Source organism: Hemicordylus capensis, chromosome 1 (genome assembly GCF_027244095.1).
Source record: "Hemicordylus capensis ecotype Gifberg chromosome 1, rHemCap1.1.pri, whole genome shotgun sequence".
In the NCBI taxonomy this organism is placed as follows: domain Eukaryota; kingdom Metazoa; phylum Chordata; class Lepidosauria; order Squamata; family Cordylidae; genus Hemicordylus; species Hemicordylus capensis.
In genome coordinates this window covers 344,786,755-344,811,097 of record NC_069657.1, presented here as the reverse complement: position 1 = coordinate 344,811,097, position 24,343 = coordinate 344,786,755, and the positions used below count along the sequence as shown (strand labels likewise).

Genomic DNA, 24,343 nt, shown 5'->3' with positions numbered 1-24,343 from the left:
TGGATAAGTACGTCAGGCCTCACAGTGGACATCTCAAGTTAGAGAACTGGAAGGGTCCAACTTCTGTTTCATCAGAAATGCCAATTTTGAGAACTTGTTGAAATTGCCATTGAGATTGCCATTGATTGAACATTAGAGTGAACACCTAGTTCTACAGGCCATTTATTTGCCTGTTTATCTCAACAATGGAATCACTTCAGCTGGAGTTGCAGTAGCTGTGAACCACTAAGGATTTAGTGTGGTGTTTTAATGAAAGTCTTTGCATGGCAAAAGGTAATGAACCAATCCAAGGATAGCAGATTTTTAAACCTGATTAACTTGTTTTGTTTGTAAGTAGGTAATAAGAGAAATTAAAACTGGTTTGTCTGCTCTCTCTGTAGCAATGGTTGTTGCTACATTTAAGTTCTTAAAAAAAGTCGGAGTCCTGACTGATAAATCCCATGCCCTGTGGAAGAAGAGATAATATTTTTCAGTACAGAGAAGACAAGGCTTCTGTTTCTCTTTTTTTAATATCCATGTTTATTACTTATAACAGATTATACATGCTTATTTTATTATACTTCAAAAAGTGTGTGTGTGTGTGTGTGTGTGTGTGTGTGTGTGTGTGTGTGATAAAGAGGGGGAAACAGGATCAATCAGGCTGATACATAGACATATATTGATCCCAAACAGATAAACCTAAAGAAGTGGAATACATTGAAGAGATAGGTTTTTCCAGCAATGTTGAACCAAATTGAATTAAGTGCATTATACCAAAAGTTGATACATGATTGGGGAAGCAGTTAAAATAACCAGGCTAGTGCAGAACTGTGTTTTGTCCAGGGACTTTGTACTCTCAGAACACACTTTCAATAAGTTGGCGGCCAATTTTTCTTCCTTCTTCAGTAGACATGGCTTTGTTCCACAAGAGCAACAAAATATTTCCTGCAAAAGAAACATTACACACAATAAATCAGAAATCTGATTCTGCTGCAGAATATTATTCTCTCTGAAAAACAATAAAATTGGGAGTAATCAAGACCATTTTGGATGTTGAGTAACATATAGAAATGAATGGAAAAAATTGTTTCAGATGAAATGTAGTTCTAACATGAGTAGGGGGAAGATTGTATGATACTGCATACTGTATACTAAAACAACACACTGCTTGAATTCAGACATATCAGGAAACCAGAGGTCCCTTCACCTTCGGTTTCCTTGGACATGTGTCCGGATTTGGGAAACCAGAGTTGAAGGCAAGAAGGGACCTGTGGTTTGCCTCCCTGAATTTTATTCTGAACCTTCAGTTCAGAGTGGAGTTTGGGTGCCTCCAGCTCCGGTTCTGTGGCACTGGTGTTATATCCGGACGCTGGCCCTGCACTTTCGGCCCCATGGAGCCGGAGTTGAAGGAGAAAGCTCCTCCCTCACTCTGGCTGAATCGGCTGTGCTGGTTGTCCTTCTGTCAGGAAGTAAGCCTGCACAGCCAGCCCTCCCACCTCTCTGCAGTCTCACAGACTGCAGAGAGGCAGCTCTCCCCAATATCCAAAAGCAGACGGGAGAGTGGGGATGCAGTTCCACATTATGTCTGAAGGGGTCCACTGTGGTGTGAGTGCTTGAATGAGTATGGGTGTGTCTGGAGCTTGAATCAGCTAGGTAGATGCTTGCTACAAGTTATGATTCTTCATGTTCCAAATCTTGGACTCACAGGGAGAGAGGAAAGAGGGAGAAGTGTAAGATGAAGGCAGGCAGGCAGGCTTAATTTATGATGGAACTCCCCAGAACTCAGGGTTACAACTATTATGCAAATAAACTAATTATTCTAAATCGAACTAATGGAGCCGCATTTCTGCTTCTTTTAACATGTTACTTACATTGAAAATGTTTTTATATTAAAAAAATTATATTGTATTTCATAATGCAATTTTTTTAAATTAAAATATTTGAAATGGAGACTCTAAATTTTTAATATATAATAATAATAAATTATTATTTTAAAAGATGGCATGGTACTGACTTGCTTATTTGCTAAAACTTAAATTAAAAAGAAGTCTATTTACTGGTGAGAAGGATAGTAGAAGGAAGAGCTGCCACCACATCAGCAGTGGCAGCAGCTCTTTTTGTTCCCATCCTCCTTTGCTCTCAGCAAATGGAGGCAGGATGGAGTAATGGCTCAGTCCTCTGCCTTCTGCGATAGGGGGAGGAACTGCCATCACCACTGAAGATTCCACACACACCTTCACTGTCCAAGGAGGAGCCTGGAGAGAGTTTTCACTGCCTGTTGCTTGTAGGTTTGGGGGGAAAATGTGCTATCAGGGTGTGTGTGAGCTCCCAACACACTATGGGAGGCCCTGTGCAGGGTTTTGCCCCATAGTCCTCAGTAACTTAGAGACAGCACTGATAAACATATATATGGCTGTCTGCAGTGGAAAGCACAAATTGTTATCCTATCTGTAGCAGAAAGCACAAACTGACAGTGGGACTGGATGTAGAAGTTTAAATGCAGGATGGCCTGAAGAGAAATCAAAGCCAGAAGCAGGTATTTTTCTGCATTTCTATATTTATTTGCAATTGTTAAGTTTCATTGGACTATGAGGAGCTATTGAACAATTGCCACTGAAGACGACCTGAAGAGGGTAGAAATGTATTTGGCTACTCTGAAAAGTTCCTTGGACTATCCATTTATGAGATTTTGGTTATTCAGGAAAATCCCTTGGATTATTCACTTGTGAGATCTGGACTTCATGGCACTTCAGAGAAGACCCTTTAGACCACTGCTTCACAGGTCCAGAGTTTTAAGGGTCATTTTTGGGAGCCCCCAATATATTCATATTAGGGTCATTTTTGGGAGCCCTCAATATATTCATTTATGTAACACATTTTTATACCACCCCATATGCAAGTCCCTGGACAGTTCACATTCTAAAAACACAACAATTAAAACATTAACACAATTTAAACAGTTTAAAACAGACAAACTCTAAAACCTAAAACTTTTAAACTATAAACTAAAAGCCTGATTAAACAGGTATGTCTTCAGGTCCTTCTTAAAAACATTCAGTGAAGGGGAGGCTCTAATTTCATTAGGAAGCTTGTTCCAAAGTGCTGGGGCAACCCTAGAAAAGGCCTGGTTTTGAGTCCAAAACCAAGATGGTGGTAACCACAACCAGACCTCCCCAGGTTATCTTAATAGGCAGTGGGACTGACACTATTCAAATGACACTATTAGTTGGGACTGGTTTTAACAAGATTGATTCATTCCAATATATATGCATTGATTCAGGGAGTGAAAGGGATTATTAAGGAGGATATGGAGGTTGCAGAGAAACTGAATGAGTTCTTTGCGTCTGTCTTCACGGCAGAGGATACTGAGCATATACCTGTTCCTGAACCAGGCTTTTTAGGGATGGAGGCTAGAGAGCTGAGTCTGATAGAAGTGACAAGGGATGATGTTCTAAACTGTCTGGAAAAACTGAAAGCTAACAAATCACCAGGGCCGGATGGCATCCATCCAAGAGTCCTCAAAGAACTCAAATGTGAAATTGCCGACCTCCTTGCGAAAATATTTAACTTATCCCTGAAATCGGGCTCTGTACCAGAGGACTGGAGAGTAGCAAATGTAACACCGATTTTCAAAAAGGGATCCAGGGGCGACCCGGGAAATTACAGGCCGGTTAGCCTAACGTCCGTTCCAGGCAAATTGATGGAAAGCATCCTCAAGGATAAAATTGTAAAGCACCTAGAAGAACAGGCCCTGCTGGGAGTGAGCCAGCATGGCTTCCGCAAAGGTAAATCTTGCCTCACCAACCTTTTGGAGTTCTTTGAGAGTGTCAACAAGTATGTGGATCAAGGTGATCCAGTTGACATAGTCTACCTGGACTTCCAAAAAGCTTTTGACAAAGTTCCTCATCAAAGACTCTTGAGGAAACTTAGCTGTCATGGGATAAAGGGACAAGTACATGTGTGGATTGCTAACTGGTTGAAAGACTGGAAACAGAGGGTAAGTATAAATGGAGAGTTTTCACAATGGAGGGAAGTAAGAAGTGGGGTCCCCCAGGGATCTGTACTGGGACCGGTGCTTTTTAATTTATTCATAAATGATCTAGAAGCAGGGGTAAGCAGCGATGTGGCCAAATTTGCAGATGATACCAAACTCTTCCGGGTAGTGAAATCCAAAATGGATTGTGAGCAGCTCCAAAAGGATCTCTCCAAACTGGGGGAGTGGGCGACAAAATGGCAAATGCGGTTCAATGTTAGCAAGCGTAAAGTGATGCACATTGGGATGAAAAACCCCAACTTCAAGTATATGCTGATGGGATCTGAGCTGTCGGTGACGGACCAGGAAAGGGATCTTGGGGTTGTGGTTGACAGCTCGTTGAAAGTGTCTATTCAATGTGCAGCAGCTGTGAAAAAGGCAAATTCCATGCTAGGGATCATTAGGAAGGGGATTGAAAATAAAACGGCTAACATTATAATGCCCTTATACAAAACTATGGTGCGACCACACTTGGAGTACTGCGTACAATTCTGGTCACCACATCTTAAAAAGGACATTGTTGAACTGGAGAAGGTACAGAAGAGGGCAACCAAGATGATCAGGGGCCAAGAGCACCTTTCTTACGAGGCAAGACTACAACACCTGGGGCTTTTTAGTTTAGAAAAAAGACGACTGCGGGGAGACATGATAGAGGTCTATAAAATCATGCATGGCGTGGAGAAAGTGGAGAGAGAGAGATTCTTTTCCCTCTCACACAACACTAGAACCAGGGGTCACTCCATGAAATTGATTGCCAGGAGGTCTAGGACCAACAAACGGAAGTACTTTTTCACACAACGCTTGATCCACTTGTGGAACTCTCTGCCACAGGATGTGGTGACGGCCAACAACCTGGATGGCTTTAAGAGGGGTTTGGATGACTTCATGGAGGAGAGGTCTATCAATGGCTACTAGTCAGAGGGCTGTGGGCCACCTCCAGCCTCAAGGGTGTGCCTCTGAGTACCAGTTGCAGGGGAGTAATGGCAGGAGAGAGGGCACGCCCTCAACTCCTGCCTGTGGCTTCCAGTGGCATCTGGTGGGCCACTGTGCAAAACAGGATGCTGAACTAGATGGGCCTTGGGCCTGATCCAGCAGGGCTGTTCTTATGTTCTTATGTTCTTATTGTGGCTTTTGGATTAAGTTGTATGAAAATAGTCTTATCATTTTTAGCCATTTATATTATTGTATTAAATCTGGTGTATATATGTTTTATCATCTTTATGTTTTATATGGAGGAAGATCATCCACAGTTTCTTTCATAGTACTGAAAAAGATGTTAGCATTTTCTAGGTGGATGGTATTTTATGTGAGTTCTTTTGGAGGTGTTTGTTGATTGGGCTGAACCCCATTTGGTCTTTTCAGTTATCAACTGTGGCATTTTAAAACACAGAAAAAGACTGACAGTGGGCCAGATTGGACAATACCTTCCCAAGCACACCCATCAGATGCTCTTCCATGGTTGTACAGATGCCCTCCCTGGCATATTCCTTTATCCATGGTGTGTGTGTGTGTGGGGGGGTGTCTGTTAATTTGAAAGGCTGCTCTACACAGACTCCAATTACTTTTTTAGTATTTGGAGCATGTGTAGAAAGACCATTTGGATGAACATCTGGCCCACACAAGAAAAGGATATGCTGGGATGCCTTTGGGATGTCTGTGGAGGACCTCCGAATGGGCGTGCTCTTGGTGCATCCCCTTCCTAATTCAAGGGTGGGGATAGTATTGTCTGAACCAGCAGAGGCAGCTTGTCTGACATATCTAGAAATAGGAATGGCTTACAAAAGAAACAGTATTCAATTTGTTGGCATATATATCTGACATTTACATTGTGAAGGAAACTAGAAATCAGTGATATTTAAGAGAGCGTCTTCTCCACTATGAGCCCCACCGCCCACTGAGGTCATTTGAGGAGGTCCGTTTCCAGTTACCGCCAACCCGTCTGGTGGATACACAGAGACGGGCCTTCTCAGTTGCTGCCCCGAGATTGTGGAATGTGCTCCCTGCTGAGATACGATCCTCCCCATCTCTGGCAATTTTTTAAAAACATCTGAAAACCCATCTTTTCACCCAAGCTTTCTCAGCTTTTTAAAATTTGTCAGTTTTAATTTTGTAGTTGATTTTAAACTGTTGAATTGTTTTAACATTTTATATGTGTTTTAATTGTTTTATGTTAACCACCCAGAGACAAAAGTTTGGGCAGTATATAAATTTGATTGATAAATAAATAAATAAAAGATTCCTGATGTTATAACTGTATGTACCCTGGATGAATATTATGCTGCAAATATAGGATATGTGGCTGGTTGATATTCATACCTGTCAGCTCATTTGTCTTCCGAAGAGCACCAAGCAGAAACAACACTTTGTTTTGTGTAGGCGTGAAGTCTTCAATGAATGGGGCTTTATCTCCTACAAAGAGCATCCTTGGTGATAATCCAGTTTGGAAATGGTTTATTGTGTTCTGGTCCGTAGAAAAATGTGCGGCTGCAAGGAAGTCCACAGCAGTGCTCCAGTCTTTTCCAAAACTGCTTTCAGGGCGACTGAGGTATGGTAGCCTGAAATGTGAAAGAAAGAAAGAGAGGGAGAGCAGCCTTCAACTCAATCTGATTCAGTGTTCACTCTCCCACTAAGTGGTTTCTGGCCTAATGTGAGGGCAGGTGCACAAAGAGAGCAGCTCCACAGAGAGACCTTTCATTGCCCCTCATGGCAACTGCATCATTCCCGGTCAACACTTAAGAATGATTTATATGAGGACTATAGGAAGCTGCCTTATCCTGAGTCAGGCCATTGGTCCATCGAGCTCAGTATTGTCTACACTGACTTAGCAGTGGCTCTCCAAGGTTTCAGGCAGGAGTCTTTCCAAGCCCTATCTGGAGATGCCAGGGATTGAACCTGGGACCTTCTGCATGCAAAGCAGATGCTCTGCCATTGAGCTGTGACCCCATCCTATGGTTGAGAGTGGTTTGTGTGTGCACAGTAGGCAAATTTATGCAGGCCTGATTCAACACACACACCCCAGCACCAGAGGGGACTTGATGAGCCACCCTCGCCCCAGTCCCATTCTCTCACTCACCCCTCCTTCCACAGAGTGTGGAGTGCACTGTACACTGATCTTTCCTCAACTCATTCCCACCCATTTACCCAACCTCCGTGCCATTCCGCTATCTTTCCTGCCCACCATTTTATCCTCCTCTTTGCTTTCCCTTTGCAAGAGGTGCTGGCGGCAGCTACTGGAAGAGTCTCACTGTGGTTTTGCAAGGGATGCTAAGTCAGGGAGAAACAGAAACCGCTTTCCCAAACTGGCAGGGGAGTCCAACAAGCAGAATGAGGATGCCTTGTTGGCAGAGCTTGGCTGGCAGTTCCCTGGGGCGGGGGCAGGATCAGGAGCAAGTAACTCTTAGCCCTGTGCACCTATCTTTCTCACCTCCAATGTCTGTCCCTTTCACCCCCTTGATGTCCCCACAAGATCCACCAGCATTTTCCATGCTGATTCCTTCTTTTCCTGTTTGCCTCCCTCACTGGTGATGGTGCTTGCAGTGGCATTACCCACCATCACTACTCCTGCACTGGACTGCCCCACTGCCTTTTCAAAAGGCAGAGGGTGGCAGCAAATGACTTAAAGATACTCTGGGCAGCTCTATTTTCTCACTCTCTGCCCTTTGAAAAGGCAGGACCATAGCGTGAGAAGTGAGCAGGAGGGAGGGATGAAGGTGAGGATGAGGTTGGAAGCAATGGGCAGCATCTGGGGTGTGTGCTGGCACCATGTGAGGTTTGGGGATGAGCCAGGAGAGATGGACAGAGGCATCCGGTGGGCAATGTTGGCCAATTCGCTGCCTGAGCTAGTCTCCTGCTTGATATGCCTGCCTTACCCAACCTCATCAGTGGGCCAGCCCTGAACTGGGCCACTGAAGTGTGGGGTCTAGAGTAATTTTATCTTACCGGTTTTGAAACTTTGGAAGGGCATAAGCAAGGGTGAGGACATGAGCGTGCCACATGTGCTTCAGTGCTTCATCTTTTGAGAAGGGCTGTGCTGCAGATCTTTCAGGCTCCATGGTAGTAGATAAGAGATACTAAAAGGTGATATGATTACTACTACTATGAATATTTATATACCGCTTTTCAACAACAGTCCCCAAAGTGGTTTACATAGAGAAATAAAAATAAAAATGGCTTCCTGTCCCTAAAGGGCTCACATTCTAAAAAGAAACATAAAGCAGACACCAGCAACAGCCACTGGAGGGATGCTGTGCTGGGGTTGGATAGGGCCAGTTGCTCCCCCTGCTAAATAAAGAGAATCACCTCTTTGAAAAGGTGCCTCTTTGTTCAGTTAGCAGGGGGATATATATTATACACAACAGCCTTGTTCTGAATGTTCAGTACAGTATATCTGACCCTTTTCTAGGGTCTGCAGACTGGAGAGAGATACCAAGGGGATGGTCCTTAATGAGGAGCTCCAGGGGTCCATGCCACAAAGGTGACCACCTGTGTATCACAAGACAGGGGACACAAGAAGGATGGGAGGCTGCTGGGGATGGCCTCTCAGTCTAGGATTTCAAAGCACCTGGCTGCTAGGCAGGCACCAGGTTACAAGCAGGGCTAGTGCTCACCATCTCTGTGCCTCTTAGCCAGTCAGGAGAGCACGGAGGGTGGGGGTTCCAGGGCAGTCAGGCCACCCTCCCAGCCTCAGTGATTCTGCTCAGGGAACCAGGGGTTTCTGCAGAACTGTCTGCAGGCAAGCCTATTCTTAGGTTTGCCTTAGTCCTGTGATTTTGCACAATGATTTCTTAATGATTCCATTCAGGGGTGAGGCTTATCTTCTGGCAACACTTGAGCTTCAAGAGGGGAAAGGGTTGGATGCAACATATATCAGACACTCAAAAGGGGCAGAGTAGCTGGTCTGGAATCGCAACAGCAACCCTAGGGGCTCTTTATCAATTTTTGTATTAGGGTTGTTGCATTTTAAAGTTCAAGGGCTGCAAAGGTGGGGACATAGGGACATAGGGGGCTGTCATATACTGAGTCAGACCATAGGTCCATCTAGCTCAGTATTTTCTACGCAGACTAGCAGTGGCTTCTCCAAGGTTGCAGGCAGGAATCTCTTTCAGCCCTATCTTGGAGATGCCCGGGAAGGAACTTGGAACCTAGATGCTCTTCACAGAGAGGCTCTATCCCCTAAGGGGAATATCTTACAGGGCTCACATGTCTAGTCTCCCTTTTGTATGCAAACAGAGTGGACCCTGCTTAGCTAAGGGGACAAGTCATGCTTGCTACCACAAGACCAGCTCTCTTGTGGTAACCTGTGTTCAGGGTTGTCTGGAACTTGGAATCCAACAGTTTCTAGATAGCAACAGCTGGGAAGAGAGGGGTTTCCTGAAGTGGTTCAGGCAAAATACATTTTTAGAAGAAGTTTAGAAGTTCTGCTGAGTGGTCAAGGATTGCTGCTTGGTGAAGGACTGATGGAGAGAGATGGAGATGGAGATAGAGTCTCCTCCATTCAGATGGAGGAGACTAGTTTATGACATCTAAGTGGCTGAAAGTTGCTCTGTTTGTATTTAGGGTATGGCTGGCTAGGCTGCTGAGATCCAGCACAGTCTTTTGGGACTCATGCCACAGGAGAGACCAGCCACTTCTATAAAGGACCCTCTAATCCTATCCAAATCCAGAAGGATACTAGAGTTGGTGGTGGTATGAAAGTTGCTGAAAGGTTCAAGGGTCGCTCATCTACTGTCAACTCCATGGCCAAGGTCATTCATAGGCAACCAAGGCAGTTTCAGTATTGAAATCAGTTGTAAATCAGATTGGAAAGGATTTAAATAGTGTTTCATCCAACAAAACTTTTACTTTCTTTAATCATTTTTTTAAAAATGGCTTCTAACAGAGAAGGTGAACGGGGTGCATTAATGAAGGGAGGAAATACAAACCAATTTTTTTTAGTAGATGAAAAACTGATAGTTTTACTTGAATGTGTTCCTCAGATGAGAAAGTACTCTTCTCTGATTAAAGGGGAAATTAGTCTGATATTCATCTAGTAGAAGAACAACAACGGTACCTTGAAAAAGTCCCTCCAAGAAGCCATAACTGCTGGTGCCTGGGTATTGCATTCAACCACACTGTGACAGAAATCAGCACTTTGTTCCTCTGGTGGTAACACTTCTACTTCATATGGCAACTCTCCATATAAGCCAGTTTCAAGTGCGCCCAGAAAGGGAATAATTGCTAGGTAGTAATTCATGCCTGAAGTAGTGAACAGTAGTAAAACTGGTGTAGTTAATGTGGCTGGGTGTGTGGAAAAACATTCACATAGCCGCCCAGAGATGTAAGTTTGGGTGGGGTATAAATTTAAATAATAATAATAATAATAATAATAATAATAATAATAATAATAATAATAAAGATCAGCTGTTGTAAGAAGATTGCACAGACTGACTACAAACAAAGGCATGACAAGGTAGCAGGGATGATACACTGGAACATCTGCAAAAATTAAAAGCTACCCGTAGCCAAGAATTGGTGGGACCATAAAACTGAAAAAGTTGAAGAAAATGAAGATGTAAAAATATTATGGGACTTTCGACTACAAACAGACAAACATCTGCCACACAATACACCAGATATCACTGTAGTCAAGAAGAAAGAAAAACAAGTCAAAATAATTGACATAGCAATACCAGGGGATAGCAGAATAGAAGAAAAAGAAACAGAAAAAATCACCAAATACAAAGATCTACAAATTGAAATTGAAAGGCTGTGGCAGAAGAAGACCAAAATAATCCCAGTGGTCATTGGCGCCCTGGGTGCAGTTCCAAAAGACCTTGAAGAGCACCTCAACACCATAGGGGCCACAGAAATCACCATCAGCCAATTACAAAAAGCAGCTTTACTGGGAACAGCCTATATTCTGCGACGATATCTATAACCATTGACAATAAAATTCTTGCATCCCAGGTACTTGGGAAGGACTCGATGTCTGGATAAAACAAACCAGTCAATAACACCTGTCTGACTGTGTAAACAAGAAATAATAATAAAATAATAACCAGAAGTTCTGAACAATGAAACTGTTTAACTGGAATCTGCTTCTCCTCATATACCAATTTAATGTGTTAATTGACCTTACTCTCAAATATATGAACACAGGTCTTAAATTATTCAATCTATATATTTAATTCTCTAAGGCATACCCATGGGTAATCCCATGTGTGGCAGCTCTCGTGAGGGTTCGGAGAGCTGCCGGACAGCCATGGATGCAGGTGAGAGGGAAGAAATGGCAGCTGAGGCAGTGGACAGTGAAAAAAATGGCAGGTGGCCAGCCGGCCATAAATCAGTGGAGCGGGGGAGTGGGAGAGAATCAGCGGTCGGCCAGCTGGAAAGCGGGCAGAGGGGAAGAAGAAGTGGGCTGACTGGCCAGCCCGCCAGCCTAAAAGTGATGGGAATGGAGAAGCAGATGGGGGGAAGAAGAAGTGGGCCGACCAGCCCACCAGCCTAAAAGGGGGGGCATGGAGAGTGGGCGGCGGGGGGGAGAAGAAGCAGGCCAGCTGGCCTGCCAGCCTAAAAGCAGTGGGGTGGGGGCGGAGAAGCGGGCAGGGGAGAGAAGAAGAGGGCTGGCCAGCCAAAAAGCTGCAGGGTTGAGTGGGTGGGGGGAGAAGAAGGTGGCAGCGGGTGGGTAGGCTGGCCAGAGATGCAGATGCTCTGCGCCCGGCCCAGCTAGTACTAAGTATTTCACTTAGTATTTCACTTAGACTGAGCATACAGCCTCAGAATGAAGGAGATAGCACAGAGATACATTAAAAGCATTACCCAATTAATAAGTAGGCTAGGTACCAGCCTGTGCAGTCAGATATATCCAATAGCAATATCAGGTCTAATACTGGCAATATCAGTCGTATCCTATACCATAAAAGCCTTAAGCGTGCAGCCGTGCTGCCCGTGTCTTTTTGGGCCATTCTGGGCATGCGCCGAGCGCCCAGATCGGCCCAAAAAGACACAGCCGCCCAGAAACGGGCGGCCATGTTGAGGAAGAAGAAACGGCCGCAGGAGCAGAAGCGGGGACCGGGGAGGGCAGAAGGAGGAGCAGAGGCGGCAGCGGCAGAGAGGGGAAAACCCCGGAAGCCAGAGAAGCGGCGGGGGCAGGACCGGGCGTGCCAGGAGAACGGACCGGGAGACCCACACCTGCCTGGGAGTAAATATATCCATTGAACCCAGCCACACAACAGACAAAAGGAGCCTGAAGTGAAGGGGCGAGGTTTACCCTTTATTTGCTGCAGCCTTCCCCCCCCCCCGACCGTTCCTCGGCCCGCCATGCCCCAGTTCTTCTGGCCAGTGTAGCCGGGCGGACGCGCCGTGCCCCTGAAGCTGAGACGCCGTGCCGTGCTCGCTTTTCCCGCTCCCACTCCCTGACTCACTAGCACACCACGCTCTTTGTTCAGGATCGGAGGTGGCCAGCTGACGGAGAAACAGCCGCAGGAGCAGAAGCGGGGACCAGGGAAGGCAGAAGGAGGAGCAGAAGTGAGAACCAGCACATAATGGCGGCAGCAGCCCGAAAACCAAACAAGAAAAGTTAAATGAAACACTAAAGAGAGACTAATCCTCAGGGAGGGGAAGGGTGAGAACTGACCGGCAGCAGCTTCTCCCGCCTTCCCTCCTCTTGACTGGCTGATGAAATGCTCGGGCTCAGCCCAGCCCCGCTTCAGCCTGATTGACAGTCTGGGCAGCGAGAGAGATCATGGCAGATGCTCAGCGCCGGCATCACTCTCATTGCTGAGCCTGTCAGTCAGGCTGAGGGCAGGACGGGCTGAGCCTCAGCTATACCTACTCAGGCAGTCACGGCGAAGTGAGGGCTGGCCAGGCACTTTCTGTGGAGCCATGGCCACCAATGTGGGAGGTTTGCTTAGTTTGCCCGATTTCAGGACAAATCCAGAGAAATCACCCACCCTTTGGTCTGATTCTAGGCAGTTCACGGGTTCATATATTGCAGCAGTGCCACTGTCTTAGGCTAAACAGTCATCACAGTGAAGTCCTCTTGAACAGAGTAGAAGCATGCACTTTATAAGAACTGGAGTTTTCTGGACTTCAGCAGGGCGTACTGGATACAAGAACTAGCTCATCATAGACTAAGAGAGAAAAGAAAGAGAAAGAAAGGAAAAGGACAAAAGAAACAAGGAGGGAGGGAGGGAAACCAGAAAAGAGAGAAGGAAGGAAGGAAGAAGAAAGAAAAAGGAGAAAGGAGTGAGGGAGAAGGACAAAAGAGAGAGAGAGAGGGAGGGAGGAGCAGCCAGCCCCAAAGAACAAGCCCGTTAAAGAAAGAAAAGAAGAAAAAAGAAAGAATCCAGAAAGATGGGAGTGAGAAGAGGTGGAAGAAAGGAAGAAAAGGAGAGAGAGGGAGAGGGAGAGAGAGAGAGAAGAAAGGAAGGGAAGGAAACAGAGGAAGAGAGAGAGAAAAGGAAGGAGTGAAAGAGAGAGAGATAAAAAGAAAAAAGGAAAGAAGGGCGAAAGAGAGAGGGAGAAGGAATAAAGGAAACAAAAACAACAAAAAAAGGTACTAGCGCCCGTTATTTTAACGGGCTTAAAAATACTAGTCAGAAATAATTCCGGTCCAATATAGGGAAGCCTATATCAGATTGGAATGGCTCTCAGAATATCAGTACAAATATCAGAAAATTGGAATAGAAAGTGGTGGCAGAAATACAGAAAGGTGTCTGCAGCTCCTTTCTGCAGTTCTAGCAATTCTTTCCTCCTCCCCCCCTTGCATTATCTCTGGGCTTTTTTCTTTTTCTTTTGGTTTGACAAGGTGCCCTTGCACACTCTTGCTATTGCAAAAGGAAGAAAACAAAAACAAGAAAGAAACTAGAGAACTGGCTTGAGGTCAAGCCAGCTCGCCATCAAACTGGTCCGGCTTGAGGACCAGTGCAATGGTGAACTGGTTGGTGGTGGTGGTGGTTGTTAGGGTTTTTTTTAAAAAAAGAATGATTCACCAGTGGGTCTGGCAGCCTCAGGGGGTGCTGGCATGGCTGCCTGGGGGTGTGTGTCTCTGAAGTCTCCCCCTGCCCCCACAAACCTACCTATGGTTCTTTAAGGGCCATTTTTATCAATTTTGGGGGCATTCAGGCCCTTTCCCAGGTGGCAGGGGCCACTTTGGAGGCTTCTGTGCATGCGCTCTTGCCATTTGCATGGCTTGGGTTATGACCTGGCCACGCAAATGGCCAGGGTGAATGCACGGCGGCCTCCAAAATGGCCACCAACACCAGGGAAAGGGTTGAAATGCCCCCCAAATGGACCAAAACAGTTCCTAGATGACTGGGTGGAGGCCAGTGGGGGGAGACTGCAGAGACCCCCCCTGTGGCTGAGCCAACACCCCCTGAGGCCACTGGACCACTGGTGAGTCATTCTAAATTAAAAAATATATAACATTAAAACCCCTGAACCAGTTCAAATTTGAGCCAAGCCAGGGGGCATTCTTTAGTGGCACAAAACCGAACATACCTGGTTCTCTTTGAATCCAGTTTGGACCCAAACCTAGACAGGCAAACTGGCTTTGCGCACACACCTATCAGAAACCCTTTTGAAGTAACACAGTTGCCTATAGGTATGTGCACAGAATGGAATTTGTGTTCCATTGGAACAACCAGCTTGACTGTTTGTTCCAACAGAACAAGCCCAAGTTTTGAGTGTTGCGAGCAGGGGGTGGGGTGCAGCAAGAGGCGGTGGGAGGTACATTTAAAAATCATTATCTTGGTACTGCTCACATCTGCAAGCCCTTGCCCAGCATCTGTTTGCCAGCAAATGGCTGCTGTGCATGTGCTGAGGCCAGAAGAGCACTGTAAATGGGGCAGCCTCAGTGCAAGACGCTGAGCGGGCCAACACTGCTTATGGGGGCTGGCAGGTGCAAGTAGTAACCAGGTAATGATTACCAGGCTTGCTGTCCATCCTAGGAACGCTTCAAACACTCAAAATGTTCTGACACAGAACAGGGTCATTCCATTCCAAGCTCGAAACAGACCCTTCATTTGAAATGACGATGCTCAAAATGGCATGTTTTTAGTTGGAGCATTCCAAGCTCGGAACATTCTACACATCCCTAGTTGCCTAAGAGCAGCTCCTCAAACTAAAAAACACAGCCATCTATACGAAAAATAGGGGGGGGAATTAAGTTGATGATGTACTCCTTACTGATGATGTACTCCTTACTGTAACACAGATGGAAGACTCTCTTGATGCACTGTTGACACAGATACATCAGTACAGTTTGGTCTCTGGTTACAAGATTAATAGGGGAAAAACACAGATTCTGACCTGGAACCTTACGGAGGAGGAAATGGAATATTTCTCTAATGTTTTAGGAGTACAAATAAAGAAGAAGCCAGTAAAATATCTGGGGATAAATCTTACTAAGAATAACAAAGATCTGCTTAAAAATAACTATTGGCAAATTTGGAAATCTATTGTGGCTGATCTGGATAGATGGAAAAAGCTGACCCTTTCTTGGCTTGGGAGGATCTCTGTGATAAAAATGAATATACTGCCTAGGATGAATTTTCTTTTTCGAATGATTCCTATAAAGATTGAAGATAAGATATTGAATAAATGGCAGAGTCAGCCCAATTCATTTATCTGGAATTATTAAAAAAACCCATAATACGATTTAAGGTTATGCAAGATGTAAAGGAAAGAGGTGAACTAGGCATTCCCAATTTGAAACTCTACTATCATGCCAGCTGTTTGACTTGTATTTCAGATTGGATTATATCTCCCTGTTGTGGTCTCACTGGAATGGAGAGTTCTGGTCTTTCTAGAGGATTGCATAATTACTTGTGGATTTCAGGCTCAAGAAAAGATCTGGAGATACAACATCATGCCATTAGGCAAAGTCTTTTATACGTCTGGGACAAATATAAAAAAATAATAAGACCGAGGCTATCACATTTGACTTCAATCTTGAATGTTTATTTCTATGAAGAGGAATCCTCATACAAGTATAAATTTTGGAGAGAGAATTTATATACTTTGCATAGTTTAACCCAAAGCTTAGTCCAAAGTAAATCTTTAGAACAACCACCTCATTATTCATCTTGGTTTCAACATGACATATCAGTTCTATAGTACGGAAGGAGTTGCAGATACAGGGTGGAAAGCTCAGAGAACTAACTGATTATGAAGATTTCATTACTCGAAATTTGTTAGGCAGAATATACAAATAGTTATTGAGATACAATACAGAGACCGAGCAGATTAAAGAATGCATGATAAAATGGATGCAGAATTTTAACAGGTCGATTGATATTTCTGATTGGGAATATCAGTGGAAGAAGAACATCAAATTTACCCTGAGCAATAATTTAAGAGAAAACTGGTATAAGATGTTTTTTAGATGGTACATAACTCCCTTGACAATTAACAAAATAGATGACTCTTTTTCGAAGAATTGTTGGAAATGTAACCAACATCCTGGATCATTGTGGTGGAGCTGTGACAAAGCTCAATTGTTCTGGAAGCAAATTCATAAGAAAATCGAACAAATCTTAGAGGTTAAATTTCCTTTTCTTCCAGAAATATTTCTTCTAAATATGACAAAACTTTATATTTCCTCTAAACTTAATGAGCTATCTCTATATATGATTACCTCAGCTAAGATTATATTTGCCACAAATTGGCATGTACCTGAGATTCCCCCTTTAAAGGATTGGTTTTTGAAATTATGGGATTATGCATCAATTCTGAAAGTCTCAGCTTCCAAGAAGGGTCTGTCTTCTGAGTCATTTATGTCTGTTTGGGAGCCTTTTATAAATTACAACATTCAACAAGGTCTTCACTTGTTCCCAATGTCGGTTTTGATCTATGATCCTTTTTGTACATAAGGTAAACAGTGCGGAAAAGGGTGTGTAGCTATCCAGTGTTTGATATTCTTCATTTTTCTTAGAAGACTATTGTTTGAATATACGTATACTTATATTATATTATTTTTGAAAGCTTTTTTATTACAAATATTCAGGATTTCTTTTTTTCCTTTCTTTTTCTCTTGTTAACTTGGCATTTTTAATAGAAATGGTTCTTTCTCATTTTTATCTGTAATTATGAAACGTAAAGTTGCTTCTTTATTCAGTTACCTAATTATGCGTGGTGAAAAGTGAGGGAAAAGGTTGCTGTTTTTCTGTTGTTGTTTTTTCTCTTCCCAATTTGTATTGCTCGATATTTTTGAACACTTTTGCTGTATCTTTCCTCTATCGACTCCTTAATTTGAAAAATTAGAAATTTTATATAGAAAGAAAGGAAAAAATTAAGTTGAAATCAGACTAAGAGAATTGTGGCAAAAAATAACTTCTCATAGAAAATCACGGTGATATTCAGATTCGATGTTAGTTTTTTGTCACAATGTTAGTGTCATATTGGCCTTTAAAAAATAATTTAAAATTATTTATTTATAAATAAATAAATAAAATCAAGTCATTAACTGATTTACTTGAAATTAAATGTACAGAGTCCTGCCATCCTCCATGACCTGTTAGGGATGTGTCCAAAGCGTGCGTCGGAGCGGTTCGGAGCAAGGTCTGAGCACAGTTTGGAAATGGTGTGGAGGAACTTTAAAAAAAGAGGAGAGCATGTGCTCTCCACTGCCCCATGCAGCTTCATTCTTGGGCAGCGCTTGGCACCAAGTACCCCCATGCAGCACCATGTTGCTGACTATACAAATGGTGCCTGCACATGTGTGGACTCCATGTATGTGCTGATGCCACACGGGGGTATTTGGGCAAAACGCCACCCCAGGAGGAACTGCAAGGGGCGGTGGAGGGCTCTCTTCCTTCTAATAGCTCCACAGTGCCACTTCCAAACTGTGCTCGAACCGTGCTTCAGACTGTGGTTCAGGCACATCCCTACTACCTGGGAGTCGATTTTCAGAGTTCTCTGCCCAGCCATTTCTGAATTCTGATTTTTAAAAATCTTTTCCCCATAGGTGGCTGTGTTGCTTGGCTTGAGAAGCCACTCTTACACATATGTGCTATTTCAAAAGGATCTCAGACTTGTTTCTTACTTTTGAAATAGTAGGGGTGCACAAGAGCAAAAAGAGAGGAAAGCTTAGAGACCAGTTATTGCAAATAAGAAGAAATTTTAAAATCAGAATTCTAATGGTATTTCTAATATCTAATGCAAAAATTTTAAATTCAGATTTCTAATGATAATGATATTTTTAATTGTCCCCATGCCCAATTATGATAATCATAAAATCAGATCAGAACCAATCTGATCTATTTTCCAGCATGCAGAGGTGTTGTACCTGGGCAGGTCAGGTGTGGCAGGAATCACACCATGGGAGCAGAAGGTCAGAGTCAAACTGGCAAGGGGTCAAAAGCCAGAAATCAGTCCGCAAGGCAAAGTCAATCAAGCAGGAGATCAGGAGCCAAAAATCAGTCAATTAGGACAGGCAGGGTCAAGGTCCAAAAACAAGCAAGGGATCAGAAGCCAGGGAATCCAATCAGAGGAGCAGAAACAAGGTAGCACACATTCACAACAAAACTGCTGCAGCAAGCAGTGGTGCGAAACGGAAGTCTTAAAGGCAGAGCCAATATTGCAGCCCCGCCCAAACCTGCAATGTCTTAATGGGCTGCATCCTATTTCTTAAGCGCTGGCTGCGGTGTAGCAGGGTGGCTGCTGGTGGGGATCGGAGTGCTTCTGGTTCATCCTCTGACTCAGATGTCACAGGCAAGGGTATGTTGTTTCTGAATAAACTCTTAGTTCAATCTATATAAGATTACTTTGTGTTTGTGAGAGAAGCAGCTATAAAATAGTATCCTGGAAATCTTAACAGATAAAACATTTTCACTTGCTTTGTAAATTATATCATATTTCTGGAACAAGGACATATACTTACTAGCCCACCAACTGTGTGTAGATATGCACAGTCTGTCTCCGTTTTCATGGCCACAGGTTGTGATGTTCAGTGGATCTGCTAGTCTGCCTGCAAGAATAGAGTATTGCATGTATTTCTGTATTTAAATTGGGAAGGCTTTTTACACTTAAGACAGGATTTTGCTAAGAGAAGCATAACTACTATTTGCCTATGAAGTGACAGATGAGTTGAGGAGAAACACAGGTGTTTCAAAACAGTTATTTTTGCAGTAATGTTGCCTGTAGCAAGTACAGAATAAGTGGCTTGTTCATAGCACCAGAAGAAGGTTCATAGCACCAGAAGAACCCTCCCAAGGTAGCTTTCCTTTCAACTGTTATTGTTGGCCCATTGCTGAATCATACATTGGAAATTAGAATAAGGCTGCAATCCTGAGCATGCTTACTCGAAAGCCAGCTTCATCAAAATCAATAGGACTTACCTGAAAAATACGTGTAGAGTGGGAATGTCCATGTGAAATATATAGTTATTTCTCTTTCAGAAATCTAATGTGTTGGGCAAATCTCATTTGCTTTGAAATGCATGTATCCCCTTCTGCCCCCTCCCCAATATTTCATTCTGGTGCTGCTTTTCAATTTTGTGTTAGCAAGCAAACATCTGCAAGCCTGCTTAGACTTTCGAACTCCTTAGAGCTGGTGTGCCAAACTATTTCCCAAGTTCATCTCCAGTGTTATGTGCTTAATGTAGTCACATATCATACTCTTGATTCTGAGCATAGATATCACTCAAAGCAATTATATATATCTGAGAGATTACAAGTACAGACTTGGAGACTGACCATGACTGAGTGTTATGCTATGGAAAGACAGATTACATCATTTATTCAGGTGGTACAAGTGCTCTGAGGAAATGAGTGAACAAACATTGTAGTTCCAAAGCTAACAACCCCTCACTTAGGGCACCTAACAAACAGCTGCTCCAGCAGAATAATTAATTTAGCAATGTCTTATAGATTCCCATTTTTTTCTCTGTAATTCCAGCAATGGATAGCAATTTTGTTCCTTTGTATAACAGGGTAATCTTTTAAATATCAAGTACAAGATGCCACACAATGGCATAACTGGAGCCTTCAGACTTCTAAGCTCATGTTGCTGCATGTGCTGGATTGAGAACAGCTCTAGCTGAGTAAACCATCAGAGAGACATAGTGGCTGCATTCACACATAATGCGAGACTGCAGTTAAACAGAACAGAGGTTGGAACTCAGTTATGTCTGAATGTATGCAACTGAGGTGTTGTAGCAAAAGTGACCTGTGTTTTGCCTCACCAAACTCCAGTTTGAACCTTTAGTTTGTAGTGAGTTTTGCTGCTGGTTTTCTGGGGCACCATTATGTCCGAATGTAGCCTTCAGACTTCTAAGCTCATGGGGGTGGTTGGCACCCTCTTTGCACTAGACCACCACTCACTCTGGGCCAGCCCAGCACCCCACAAGTGGCTTTAAGGTTTTTCTCCATAGGGAAGAATGGAGGTTTCAGCAGCCCCATTACTGCACTTGGGGGGTGCAGAGCAAGGGTGCCAACCAGCTCCATGGGTTGCTAACCCATGGGGTACTGGGTTTTGTTGTTTCTGAAGTGTTCTGAGTGTAGATTCTTTGGTAGCATATAAGATTTTCAATGACAAACCATGAATCCACTCTCATCTGCTAACCTTAAAGACACATACACTTCAAAAATCACTTAAAAACCAGCCCTTTTCCCAATTCCTGATATAATTCTGATAGCTACCTGGCCCCCCTTGGGCACTACCACCCACCACACTCTGCTCTTGGACACCCCTTTCCCCCCGACGTGAAGCTAAACATTTGCTGACACCTCCATGCTTCTTACAGTCACATAAACTTCAAAAATCAAACTACCACCCACCACACTCCACTCTAGGACACCCCTTTCTCCCCGACGTGAAGCTATACATTTGCTGCAATCCTCATTATTCTCTATGAGGAATTCCAAAATAATTTTAAAATTCACCAATAATCAGAGGAGTGTCCGATTGCCTTGGAACTTTGTGGATAGTAGGCACCCCTGGTTGTCTACCACCCACCCCACTTTTGTGCCCCTAGGTGCTCCATAATAGGGGATATGGGCTGGTTCTGATCCCATTATACCCTATGAGAAAAATAATTAAAAATATTTCAAATATTCTTAAAAAATCATAGGGGTGTCCAATCGCTTCGGGGTTTGCATGGTTGTTGGCACCCATGGGTGCTCCACAATAAGGAATAATGGGCTGGTTCGAGTCCCATTATACCCTATGAGAAAAAATAAAAATAATTTTCAAAAATTCATAAAAAATCGTATGAGTGTCCGATTGCTTTGGGATTGGGATGACAGGTACCCCTGGGTGTCAGCTACCATCCTTCCAATTTTTGGATGTCTGAACCAGTTCAAAACAGTTCAAATTTGAACCAAACCAGGGGGAGGTTCGAGCAAAACCAAAACCGAACCACACCCTCTTGGTTCGAACCTGGTTCGAATTCGAACTGAACCGGGCAAACCAGTTTTGTGCACATCCCTACTTGGAGGCTGTCATCCCCTTCTACACATGTACCACTCATAATTCACAATATAATTTTGGTACTGCTTTGAAGTTTTTTCTCATACAACTACAGATTCAGATCAGGACTATTTGCCTTCCCATGAATCCCCATTTGAACAAGGTAACAAGAATGTGGGAGATACAGAGGCAGGGTTAGGAAATTGGTGGTGGTTGTGGTTGATGTGTGCTTAAACCTTCATATGGTTTAACAAAACTCTGGCACCAAATTGCATCATATGCCTTCTGAGTCTTGCCTACATACCATACCATTTCTCACACCATTAGCCCGTAGTCACACTTGTTTCCAGTCTCGGAAACTTATAGGGAGAAAAGAAAAACAGTTTCAGCATTATGGGGTCTTTCCAAAGAGACGTAAGCAGACATTGGATAAGTTAAGTATCGCCTCTCATTTGTCTATACTTCTTTAATCATGTTTCACTCCCTCCATATTTTTGTTACAAAATGTGGCAAACACAAGTTGGAAATATTATTTTGTCTTGTAATAAACTGGCATACTGTAATTACCTGAATCTAAGACTAGATTTCCCCCAGGTTATTTGATATTACAAAGTGGGGGGTTGTTTTAGATTCAGAGTGGTTTTAGATTCCTTTTGGGTAAATACAGATATAACAATGTATTTAACCTTTATTTTAAGGGGGTCATTTTAAATTTAGAGTTGCCTTCTATTTGGGTAAATATGGTATATTTTTAAACCTGACATTTCAAAGCATTCCTTCTGCCACTATAATAAACAATAATTGCTTTCCTAGTATATCAGAGTGTAATATGGAAAGAGCATACCTGTACTGTATTGCCAACCATGCTGTAAGGGTAGCCCCCACAGGATGTTGCCAGCATTGTTTGGTGCAAGTGTAGCGAAATATTCAGCTGAAGAGTCAAGCAAAATCTTATATGCTCCCAGTCTCTCCCTGTAGTTCCAGGCATTGATGATAATTTTGTTGTCCTTTATTGGGTAATCCTCCAAGTTCCCTGGTGCAGAATGCCACAATGGAGGGAAAGTGTCCTGGTAGTCACCAGGTTTTTCTGGAGGTGGTGGATTGAGGGTGGTAGTGACAAGGAGGAAGGGAATGAGATGGCAAAGACTTTGGAAGAGATAACCCATTGTTGCATAGGAGCACCCTGTGGTTGTGGCTCATAGAGCATGGACAGTGCCTTTTATTGGTAAGGGCCAATTAGAATATGACAGCTCCTCCTATGTAAATCAAGTCTCTCTTTCCTCCACTAGGCTGACATGGCTACTCCAAAACAGAGGAGTTTTCATCATTCTGCTACCAAAGAAATGTCTTTGTCCAGTACTGTGCAGCAAATTGATGGCCTTCAGATAAAGTTGAGAGCCAGTTTAGGCATGATTAGTCAACTGATAAGTGCAAACAATTTGCAATGGGCTGAAAAATACAAACAATATCCATTTACATGAATATCCATGAATGAATATCACATGAAAGGATATCTGTTAAATTACACATTAGAGTCTATTAAAGAATATACTCCCAGATTGCAACAGCTTTTGGTGGGGGGGGGGGGCATGAAAAGGGCACCTGGTGAATGCTGCTGCATTTTTCCATTCAGTACTCATCTGGCATTACACCATTCATGTGAAGAGACTTGTCACATAACAGTTGTTTGCTTTTATGAGTTTCCTCTCATGCCTGAACCTGCTATGTTAGCTGCATGCTTCAAGTAAGTGTGTGTGTGTGTGTGTGTGTGTGTGTGTGTGTGTGTGTGTACAAATATAAATATGTAATTCACTAAGTTCTATCATGTCAGAGTACAGGTGCCCCATAGTATATATTTCCCAAAACAAATATTTGGTTTACTCACTGTAAGATGCTCAGAGATATATAATGTGCCATTAACTGTTTAATGAATGTTCTCAAATGAACCACAAATTCAAACAAATAATATCTGTAAAGGATAAGCAGATTCAAGGGTGGAATTGCAGACAGACTGAGTGGTCTTGTTTGTCATTGTTTATTGCTTTTGATGTTCTTGTAACAAAACTCTGGCACCAAATCGCATCAGCATTCTGATAGCAGAGTTGTGTAGGCAACATGGACATGTCCCTGCTCCCTAGGAACTTAAAATCTAAAACAGCCAATGCTGAAACAAGGGAGGGAGAGAGGCAAAAAGAATGTAGGTAGGTAAGAAAGTGGGCAAATGTTATAGGTTTTGAAGCTTGGTTATGGCCCTGCCCAAGACCATGTGGGAAATGGGGGCTTGCTAGGTACTCAAACGATCTAGGGTTTGGACCCATAACTCCCCCTCCCGTTTTGATAATTAAACATAATTGTGTCCCCCTCCATGATTGTTTCCTCTCAAGAGAGAAACTGGAGAAGGAAAGTACTGTATTGGGGGCTATAACATCTGTTTTGTAATTGTCCCCAGCATACACCTTTTAGAGAGAAGACAGAGACAATAAGCAATTGTTGCTGCGGAAGCAGTAGCAGCAGAGGTGACCATTTACCCACCTTTTTCAAGAAGGAGGTGGCTGATAAGATTTGGTCTCTGAGCCCTTTACTGGGAGCTTGAGATCTATGGACCACCCCCTAAGGACACCCCTGATGCTGGGCCATATCATATGATTTGCATCAGGGGCGTAACAAGGTTGGAGTGGGCCCAGAGACAAGATTTTAAAATGGGGCCCCCCTCACTGAAGCTCAGCTCATGAAGTAAAGAAATCTTAAGTTATTGTGGACGATGCAAGTCATATAATGGTATTAGAGAAAGACATGCTGTTCTGGTAGCTCCAGGTCTTAACACTCACATCAGTTTCGGAGGATGACTACAACTGAAGGAAGCCTGGGCGGGTGTGCGGCTGGGGGAGTCAGTCATGTGACTTGCCTCTGGGGGCCCCCCAAGGCAGTGGGCCCCCAGACAAC

At 43.5% G+C, this 24,343-nt stretch overlaps 1 protein-coding gene across 1 annotated transcript; it reads right to left on the bottom strand.

Annotated features, from left to right (window-relative positions):
- Positions 1 to 554: 554 nt before the first annotated feature.
- On the bottom strand, positions 555 to 22,566 carry C1H6orf58 (chromosome 1 C6orf58 homolog). The gene is made up of 6 exons (XM_053282860.1): positions 22,245 to 22,566; positions 18,873 to 18,959; positions 10,062 to 10,246; positions 7,952 to 8,082; positions 6,329 to 6,567; positions 555 to 924 (listed from the first exon to the last, which is right to left on the bottom strand). Exons 1-6 carry the CDS (start codon positions 22,564 to 22,566, stop codon positions 836 to 838), a joined length of 1,053 nt encoding a protein of 350 aa, XP_053138835.1. The 3' UTR covers positions 555 to 835.
- Positions 22,567 to 24,343: the final 1,777 nt, after the last annotated feature.